The 10239-nt window shown below is 41.8% G+C and overlaps 1 protein-coding gene across 1 annotated transcript in view; it reads left to right on the plus strand.

Annotated features, from left to right (window-relative positions):
* galr1b (galanin receptor 1b) overlaps positions 1 to 10239 on the plus strand; it is a 19965-nt gene that overhangs the window by 2375 nt on the left and 7351 nt on the right. The window contains exons 3-6 of the mRNA XM_005726332.1: positions 1191 to 1277; positions 3155 to 3215; positions 3308 to 4123; positions 5546 to 5611. Coding sequence (XP_005726389.1) covers positions 3434 to 4123; positions 5546 to 5611 — 756 coding nt within the window. The 5' untranslated portion in view covers positions 1191 to 1277; positions 3155 to 3215; positions 3308 to 3433. The remainder of the gene's footprint in view (positions 1 to 1190; positions 1278 to 3154; positions 3216 to 3307; positions 4124 to 5545; positions 5612 to 10239) is intronic.

The raw sequence follows: 10239 nt of genomic DNA on the forward strand, positions 1-10239 counted from the left end.
TGTGTGTGTGTGTGTGTGTGTGTGTGTGTGTGTGTGTGTACACACTGGTCCTTTTTAATTACATGAACAATAATAATATTAATCATGGTGGCGCTTTCAGGCTCAGCTGGGTGAGCTGCTGCTTAAATTAATCTGTTATGCTAGCGCTGCCTCTCCCCGGTCTGTCACCTGTGACATGCGTCAACTTTATCAGGAAAGCATTACAGCTCTGCAGCAACTTCTCAAAGCTTCCACATTTTCAGTTTTAATTAGTGGAACAGTGACTCCAGGAAGTGGGATTTGCTGAATTTTAAAGCCCAGTTCATAAGTGATAGGCTCATTTAAATAAAACCAATTTTCCACTGCACACAAATGACACGTGATTTTTGATTTCATGTTACAGATTCAAATTTATTTAGCAGTTGCTGCAAAGTCACAACAAACAGGAGAAACATTTTCACCACACATTAGAACAGTTGATTATGACTGCAGAATATTTGTATTAGCAATTTTAGTAGCATTATTCTTTAAAACTAGCTGAACAAATTATGAATGAGCTCTTTTTAGTGTCAAAGAAACATGAGGGGTACTTCCCAAAGTGGGACCTGCACAGGTCCACCCGTTCAATGTCCTCCTGAGTCATGCTGCTCACTGCGATAGCCAAAGATATGCTAAACTACTCTGAACCGAATAATTAATCTAAGCTTGCACTGCAAGAACTAATCTGGGGTATGTGTGTCGAAGGTTTTCATTATGAAATTGTAAGAATTAATGTAAGTTATAGTTGAAGCACAGAATTCAGCTGAAGCCCACAGTGACTTTACTGGGCAGGCCTATCCTTAACCATAATTCGTAACCTATGAAAACACTTAGTTATATTTAGAGTGCACACTTTTAATTAAAGGTCCTGGTCTGCTGAACTACTTTCTTATTTTGTCTTAACTTCTTTCTCTTGTTTTCTTTGCACTGGGGGGTACAGCTGCTGAGGGAGTGAAAGGAGCAGATCGGTACTGGCTGTTAAATACATGAAGTTATGAATGGATTGTACCAATTTTTGCGATATCATGGGTGGAAGAGATGATGAAACTAGTTACTTTAAATATGTTGTTCATATCATTTGACTTAGTTATTTAGATATTTTGGGTTTGATAACCATTAAGTGAAAGTAATAATTGAAAAGTAAGTTATTTTATTTCGTTTTTTGTTATCAGGTCATGTATTAGTGCGTGTCACCAATACGTGCTCAAGTTTATCTGATCAACACGTATTCAAGCTCCCATTCTTCTCTTGGATGTTAGGTGAGTTTATCTGAGCAGTTAGTTTATTACTCAGTTATATGTTAGCACTACAACGTAAGTTTTGTTTTGTTTATCTCCTTTAAAAGCTCCACCAAAACCAAAATTCTGACTTTTTTTGTTTAATTATTTTACATTTTCTGTAAAAAAAATTTTTTTTTAAACTACATGACTTTCCTCATGCTTGACCAGCTCAGTCCCAAGTAACAGTGACTGACTGATGTTGCACAACATTAAATTAAGTAAAGTTTTGTCCAAATATAATCTTATAAGCTGTATAAAAGTATAAGTATGAAAGCATAAAAAAAACCTTAATTACACAACAATATCTGTGTTCATTTAACATGAACAGCACTAGCCAGGCTGGTAAATATAAAATGGTAACTGACCCATTCAGAGCACCAGGTAGCAGAAACCAAACAGGTCCAAAAGTAATGAGGCAATGCGAGAGGAAGTGATATGTTGATTCATCAACAGGTTTTAACCTGGGTTACACGTTTATTATACTAGGAAAAAATATTAGGAACACTTTTCAATATGCAGTGAACCACCTCCTACTGCAACTTTAATGAGCATAAAAGAACAAAACTGGAATCTGTGCTGTTGTTTTGGGTTTCATTAGACTGCGTATGTGTTCTTAATAAAGTGGTTGGTTTAAAATATGGATTATTAACAGGCCACGGCTCCTACTTAGTTCTCCATCCTGAGCACAGGTGTGTTGCTCTGAAGCAGAACAGTACTTTTTCTCTGGCTTCTTGGTTCAGTAAAGACTGCAGGTTGAGAAGCACTCGTAGAAAATGTGTGATGTAATGAGTGATAATGTTATCTCACCAGATAAAACATAATCTGTGCGTGCAATGATCCACAGTTAGACTTATCAGCACGAGAGGATTTTAGTGTAACCGAGTTTAAAAGTTTAAAAGCAAAGTGATCAGATATACTCCGATTTTAGACTCACAGAAACTTTATCTTCGTTTTTTAAACTAAATATTGACGTGAATGAAACGCTGTGATGACTCGTAGCAGACAGTAAAAGCTCAGCGTGTACGAAGTGCCATCGAAATCAATCGAACTTGAGACACGCCTCGAAACTTCTGAACGGGAAATGGCAAACAAATTGCTCAACAAAATAAAAGCCTCGTTGGTCAAGACAGCTGGGAGCGACACAGAAAGTTTTGAGGAGGAGAAACATCACGAAACCCAGGTCACTGATATTCTGTTAGTTATTAGGAGAGAAAAACAGATACGAATAAATAAAAAAGCACTTTAAACCTATCAAAGAACATAAACAGAATCTATATTGTATAAACATGAGTTGATACAAAAATGGACAAAACATAATGAGGAAAAAGCACAAAATATCAAACCAACTCTTAGTAGTTCAGCTTCATTCCTGCTCATTTTTGCAAAAGGTCGAACTCTTACACTCCACACTCATAGCGTTTAACTATATAAAGTGACCAGAAACCTATAATACAAGAATATACAGTGACAACAACAAATGCCATGCTCTTTAGTCTCTATATCACAACATGTTAAAAAGTGACATTATCTCTGGGACACAAATCTTTAAAAATATGCATCTGATGTAAATAATAACAGGTCCATAGTTTTTGTTTTAAAAAGTGTTGTTTGAGTTTCATAAAATGTTTGCACACACACTGCATTGGAGCTTTTTTATTTTTTTATTTGCATTACTCCCTAAAAAGTGAACTTTTTGTTTTATAAATAATTTCAATTAACTAAATATCTCCTGAGCTTTTAAAGGAATCTGTTGGCATCTTTAAGATGTAAAATTTCACCTGCTTTTTGTGCCTTCACTCTAAAACTGTTTTATGTGCTCTGGTTCTCAGTGACGTTTTGTTTTGTTCTTTCTCAAGATGAAATGAAGATGCTTTGTTCACTGCTGAACATCTAGGTTCTTTATTAGCACGAATAAAAGTAAGAAATAGAGGACTACCTTTTGAATAACATGGCTTTACTTTGAAGTCCCCGGACAGGAAACAGCCTTCAACGTTTCCCTAAACTTGCAGTGTTTCCAGGAGTCCTCAGAGTCTCAGAGCTGACTCCGCTGCTGGAGGTGTTTGATCGGGATCATGGAGCTGGTCTTTCTGTCAGCCTGTCCCTCTCTGCACCTCTAACCCTCCAGCTGCCCCACTATGGCGCTCCCGGTAAACGACTCCTGCTCCGTGCCTGACCTCCCCGAGTTCAATCGGTCAGTGGACGACGGACACACACCGGAGTCGGTGATTGTGCCGGTGGTGTTCGGGATCATTTTCGTGTTGGGGGTGGTGGGGAACATTTTAGTGCTAGTAGTGATAGGGAAGGTGGGGTACAGCGCAGGTGGGGGAGGCGGCGGTGGAAGTGGAGGAGGAGTTGGGAGGCGCTCGCTTAGCCCGACCAACATCTTCATCCTGAACCTGAGCGTGGCGGACCTCGGCTTCCTGCTCTTCTGCGTGCCCTTCCAAGCCACCATTTACACTCTGCCGGAGTGGGTGTTCGGGGCCTTCCTCTGTACGTTTGTACACTACATCTTCACCGTCAACATGCTTGTGAGCATCTTCACGCTCGTGGCCATGTCCGTGGACCGCTACATTGCCGTGGTGCGCTCCAACCAATCTCTGAGCGTCCGGAGCCCAAGGAACGCACTGGCAGGGCTGTGCGTCATCTGGACGATGTCTCTGGTGTGCTCGGTGCCGGTGGCCAAGCACCAGGGCCTCATTAGCTACCACAACGGAACTTTCTGCTGGGAGGACTGGGCCGGAGCCTCCAAAAACGCCTACAAAGTGACCCTCCTGGTGTTGGGGTACCTGCTACCGCTGCTCCTCATCAGCTGCTGTTACACTAAGGTCAGTTCAAAATAGGAGGCATTTAACGGGGTAATGTGTGACTCCCAGCTGCAGTAAAACAGGCATTAAAAATAGAGCAGAAGGTCCAAAGGCCGTGCACAAAGTCCTGCAGATCATAAAAGCTGTGCGTAAAAACGCGCGTGAGGCGCGCACTCACCAGCACCGGTGTGGCGCTTCAGAATAAAACCAATTCAATAGGTCAGCTTAATGTGGGTCACATGTGATAAACCGATATGACCAAACTATGATAACATCATACAAAATACCCAGCTGAAGTTTCAGAATAAACGCACCAGACGCAGGTAAGAAGCTTTTGCTTCATCGTAATGATTATCGAGACATTTCCCAGAGGTTAAATATTCGTTTCCCCAACTGTTTTATTTAAATAAAACTTAACATCAAATATGGTTCATTTTCTTTAAACCAGGCAGTAAAAACATCAGCATCCTAGACCCCTGATAACCGGTTTAATATCCATCCTCTGCATTTAAATTTATGATCAGACTGTCAGAGATCTGTGAGCGTCAAAGCTGATCTGTTATAAGTCAGTCATAAATAACCGTTCAGCGATACCTGTAGCAGTTATTATCAGTTTATGTGTAAAATGTTTTCTGATTCATTCATTAATTGCTTTAAAACGCAATTAATCACATTTTCTGCTAATAAAAGTCTGGAATCCAGCCAAAGAAAAACCTCTGAACACGTTTGCACTGTTTAATAAACAAATAATACAAAAATATTAATTTTACATATAAATTCAGTTCTGATGGGTTAACCATTTGCTCTCACTTATTTAATAAACAAACAAAACTTACAAAATAATAAGTATTAAATGAGTATAAGTCCGTCCTTCCATCAGCTTATCCCCTTCAGGTTCACAGGGGGGCTGGAACCAATCCCAGCTTGCCACTGGAATGTGGAAAATGTATTTATTTTATTGGCGAAGTGCTTTTAATACCTACAGATTGTTGACTTGAACTACACATTGATTAGATTAAACAGATTTAAAATGAACATTTCTGTTGCTTCCTGAAAGATGCCAGTGTGGATTAATACGGGCTGTAATTCGGTTACCAGGGAACTAATTAATAAATAAATTCACAATAAATTCCAGGTTCATTTATTTGGATTTTTTTTCACGGTTAAAGTCACTTATCAGATAAAAGTGTCAAGCTGAAGTAGCACAGAGTCAGTTTGTGTTTATGTAACAGCCGACTGTCACAATAAAAGTCCTCTGGTGTGGCCTGTGACTTCCTCCAGCTGGCATCTAACTGTGTAACTTTAACCTTCAGCTGCTGATATGAGTACAAGTTGACCATGTTGATGCATTTGCTGTTTACAGACCAGTTGATCCGTTTTTGATAAATCATTAAGAAGTATTTCCTTCAAAATGAATCTGTCTGCTCTACTTTTTCTCTCCAGATTTTATTCCATCTCCATAAAAAAATGAAGAACATGTCCAAGAAGTCTGAGCGCTCCAAAAAAAAAGTAAGGGTCTCCTCTTCCTTCTGTGCTGCGCTGCATGCAGGGAGACCAAGCATACGATTACCTTCTGTGGAAGAATCACTCAGTTGTAAATGCATTACACATGGCTCGTGAATTAAAAAGGCTGCAGGTGTTCCAGCTTTTATTTTTAATGAGTTGTTGGAAAGACAGCTTGCTGTTTCCTGTAAGTAAACTTTCATCCAAACTGGTGGGGACTATCGGTCTGGTACTGGTACAGCAGCAAGCCAGTGCACAGTATTATCAAACCATACAGGAAAAAGAGAGTCAAAACTGAAAACGAGCACCAGCGGGCTGTTTGAACACTGTTACTGTTACGATGAAGAGATGCTGAGGAGGAGTCCCTGTAACGGGATGATTGGCAGCTGTATTATCTGTAAGAAATGAGTTATTTTATATGAAACTTTTGGCTGCCAGGCTATGTTTTTTATTCTCCCAGAATATAAACAGGTTCTTTAATTTAAAAAAAAAAGGAAACAGGTTCATTATGAAAAACTGGCTCATCTTAAAAGGTTTTGCCTGAAAAAGAAACTTATGAGCTCCTCTAAAACAATAGCAGCTGGCACTGAAGGTGGTCTTTTCTTCTTGGCGCTGTCCTCTCTGTCTTCTTTCTCTCGGTGAGCCACATGGAGAGAACAGTTACGTTTAAAGGAGAGATAAGAAAAGGAGCGTTAGCAGAGCTTGAACGTTGATCTGTTTTTCTTACAGGAAACACAGCTCAGTTCGGGAGATAAAGAAGCTGTAACAGGGATGACGTGGAGAGGGTAGTTTTAAAAAAGAAAAAAGAAAAAAGTGGTGCCTACCTGAATGCACATGCAACCATCTTGTTTTATCAGCAAATATTTTTTTGTTTTTGCATATATTTAGTTTTTTAGAAATGCATATGCTTATAACTCTGGTGCTTAGCATATAGAAGTGATTCACAAACTAGAATGTTTAGTGGTAAAAAGGAACCGCATTCATTTGAAATGTGGGGAAACGTTGCCCATCTCGAGCATCTCTTCTGGAGCATGTTGCCGCCGTGTTTGCGTGGGTTCTCTAGCTTTTTATCTTCTCTACAATAAGTTGTAATCCTTAATTGAAACAGCATCTGAGTTGTTAGAGCAAAGAGTCTGGTGTAAGACAGCACCTGTTTCTTTTAGGCCTGGTGGACCTCCCCCATGGCATTTCATACTACGCCAAAATAAATAAGTAATAGATAAACAATAAAATATCAGAAAAATTGTGTTTTTTCACTATGTACCATAAAAACGGATAATTTTCACGGTAACAAAAAGCAAAACAAAATACATATTCTGCCAGTTAAAAAATGTCTGATTTTGGATTACGGGGCGGTCTGCGTAATGTGCTAATAGAACTGTTTCTGTAATTTTACACATTTATTTCTTAGAATTTAAGCCCAAATCAAATCAGCATTTCTTTATAGAAAAAAAGAGATGTATTTTTGAAATTGGACTTCTTTCCCTTGTATTAGAATATCAAACTGATTACATCTGTACTTGAACATCAGTTTTCTGTCACGCTGAGGAACTCTGAATGTCTTTTCTCTTTGCTGGGGGCGGGCCAGTTAGCGTCTTTACCAGGCATGGCTCTATGAGGGGGCTATGTCTCCTTTTTCAGATTGCCGACACTTTGCTTTCAGAGACCCTGCCAGGGGCATTTGTCACCAGCAATACTGATCTTGGGATTACTTGAGCAAGGACACCCCCATCACACCATGATAAGGGTGGAGAGGTATTTGAAACTAATGAAGTTGATTTTTGTTATTCTATTTAAAATGTATGCTTTGGTCTGCATAATATGGAACCTCAGGTTTAAAGCCACTGAGGGAACAAGAAAAAATCAATATAATATGATTAAACATCACCATCACAGTCAAACCTGTTCAGCCAGCAGCTCAGTTGTGTTAGCTCACCTGCCCCATCATGTAGGTCATAGTTTGCCCAGAGTGTGACAGCTGTGGAGCAGTAGAAGTTCAACATGACAGGTGTGGGCGACAAGCCTCAAAGATTGAGTTACTTGGTCCTAGCTGGCAGGCGACAGTGTGCAGATCTCCCGTACCAACAGATCAGAGAGACATTAGCTACAGGCAATTTACAACAAAGTATCTGCAGCTTCTCGGGTCAGTGGAGCAGGAATAAACGCTACTGGGTAAATATTTAGACAACAGGACTAAGAATAGAGGAGATTCCCACAAAGTCTGAAGAGGAGAGAAATGTTGGGCCTTCATTCACACCAGTTCCATCCTCTGTGGAAACAAGAGACACCATAACACTGATAACAATTATGTAAGCGCTCACGTCAGATTGATGTTTCAGTGTCACGGAAACACCAGCCAGCTGAGTTCTTTGTGAGGACATACTGCTGTATATATAAATATATCCCAGTTCGCGATGTGGACGGTCTTTATCCTTCAAGCTCAGATCCACCAGACCCAAGTCAACCAGAGGACTCGGGCCTTGAGGGTCCTGCGCTGTATCGTTCCCAGGACTGCGCTCTTCTGGACAGATTCCTTGGATGACGTTTCTGGGATCTGCTGGAGTCAATAGCCTAGTTTGAGGGTCACTGCCCCGAGTGCTCAGATCAGACCATTTTTTGCCATCACCCTCCACATCTCTCAAGCTCCTTTCTCAGACCTTGGTACTTCTTGAACTTTTCACGTTCCTTCTTCCTGATGTTGTTATCCTGTCTTCCTCTGCTTGTCCACCACTATGTCCAACTGGTTAGCCCTCACCAGTTTGTCCCTCTGTATCTGGAAGTCCCACAGGATCTTGCCTTGGTCATTCTCAACAACCCAAGGGGTAGAACTAATTTAAACTTCGGGACTTCCAGGCCATATTTGACACAGATGTTTCTGCATACTATACCAGCCACTTGGTTTTGGTGTTCCCTGTATGCCCTGCCTGTTAGCATCTTAGACCCTATAGTTCTGTGTGAATGAATTGTCTCTGGGGTATCTTTGCACAGCCTGCTCCTGGGGTCCTGCCTGCTGTTTAACACCCCAGCCTCTATGGATCTTGTTCCTGCGCTGTCATAGTTAGTGCCTCTGTGTTGTCTTTCAGTCCAGCTTTATCCAGCCATTGGTAGGATTTCTCGATATTAGCCACTTCTTCTCTCTGCTGGGGTACATGCCGTGCAGGGGCCTGTCCTTCCATGATGGTTCGTCTTCTTGCTCCTCTTTTTTCTTGGGTTTCTCCTGTCTGAGATATTCACCAAGCATACTATCAATTGTGGCCATCTTTCTGTTGTACTTATGGATCTTTGTTGTTTCATCCTGCATAGTGGTTTTGACACTCACTAGTCCTTGGCCATCTTTTTTACGCTTACCATACAGTCTCAGGGGACTTTTGATGAAACCCTCCATGTATGGGGAAAATCTTTTTTGCCTTGATGTCAGTGGCTGGCCAGCTTGGATAGCTGACTATCCCAGCAGGGTACCAGCAGGGCGTAGGTCAGGGGTGGGCAATTCCAGGCCTCGAGGGCCGGTGTCCTGCAGGTTTTAGATCTTACCTTGGGTCAGCACACCTGAATCACATGATTAGTTCGTTACCAGGCCTCTGGAGAACTTCAAGACATGTTGAGGAGCTAATTTAGCCATTTAAATCAGGTGTGTTGGTTCAAGGACACATATAAAACCTGCAGGGACACCGGCCCTCGAGGCCTGGAGTTGCCCACCCCCGGCGTAGGTGTTGATTGCCTGGGTCGTGTTCTTCCCCTACGGGTCACTCCTCAGAAGTTGCATTATTCTCTGCAGGATTTTGGTGGGTGTGACTTTCCTTGTGGCCTCTTCATGGTCTTCATTTTCCTATTCCCAGGCACTTGCAGCTGCCCTCGATGTCTGTAGTGTAAATTCCTGGTAGTGCAATCCCCTCAGTTCTGGCTACCTTCCTTCTCTCTGTTACCATCTGACTACACATCTGTAGTCCGAATGACATTCTGATGTGGTTACTGTACCTCCTTGTGGTGTGTACCAGTGAATTGGTTTCTCGTTCATGTTGGGTTGCGTCCTCATCCCAGATGCTCTTAAAGTATTGCTCTGTCTCCAGCCATAGTGGGGCTGTTCTCATACTGTTCCCCTACCTTGGATGGTTCAGTGGAGAACATCTGGTTTATTGTCTCTATGGTATACCAGAGGGATAGAAGCTTCTAAGGCCTCAGATATAGATAGCTTTCAGTACTACCTTTTAGGCACCCCTTAGAGAGGGGGTGCACAGTTGCCCCATCCATCCTCTCCAATGCCTGGGTCTGGCTCTTGGCTGGGTACTGAAGTTTGTCAATCTCTGCTCTCTGCATCTTTATGCATCGCCATGATCTCCGCAAGCATCTGGCCCAGCAGCTGGACCGGCTGTGCGGGCTGCGGGTCTGCCCGTGCACTGCTGGCTCTGGGTCCATTGTGTAACTGACCCATTTAAAAAAAAAGGGCCACGGGTCATACTCGAACCCGGGCTTGCTACTCTCAGGCATGTGATATATGACCGTATGCTCATCCAACTGAGCTAAACCACAATTGGAGAAGGCATAGAGAGGGCTTAAGCTAACACATTAAACCGGAGATGGCCGCCGTGTATTCAATTTATTTCAACAAAGTAACTGTATTCTGATTACCACCTTTT

This window comes from Pundamilia nyererei, unplaced genomic scaffold, assembly GCF_000239375.1.
Source record: "Pundamilia nyererei isolate P.nyererei 1_Seehausen unplaced genomic scaffold, PunNye1.0 scaffold00019, whole genome shotgun sequence".
Classification (NCBI taxonomy): domain Eukaryota; kingdom Metazoa; phylum Chordata; class Actinopteri; order Cichliformes; family Cichlidae; genus Pundamilia; species Pundamilia nyererei.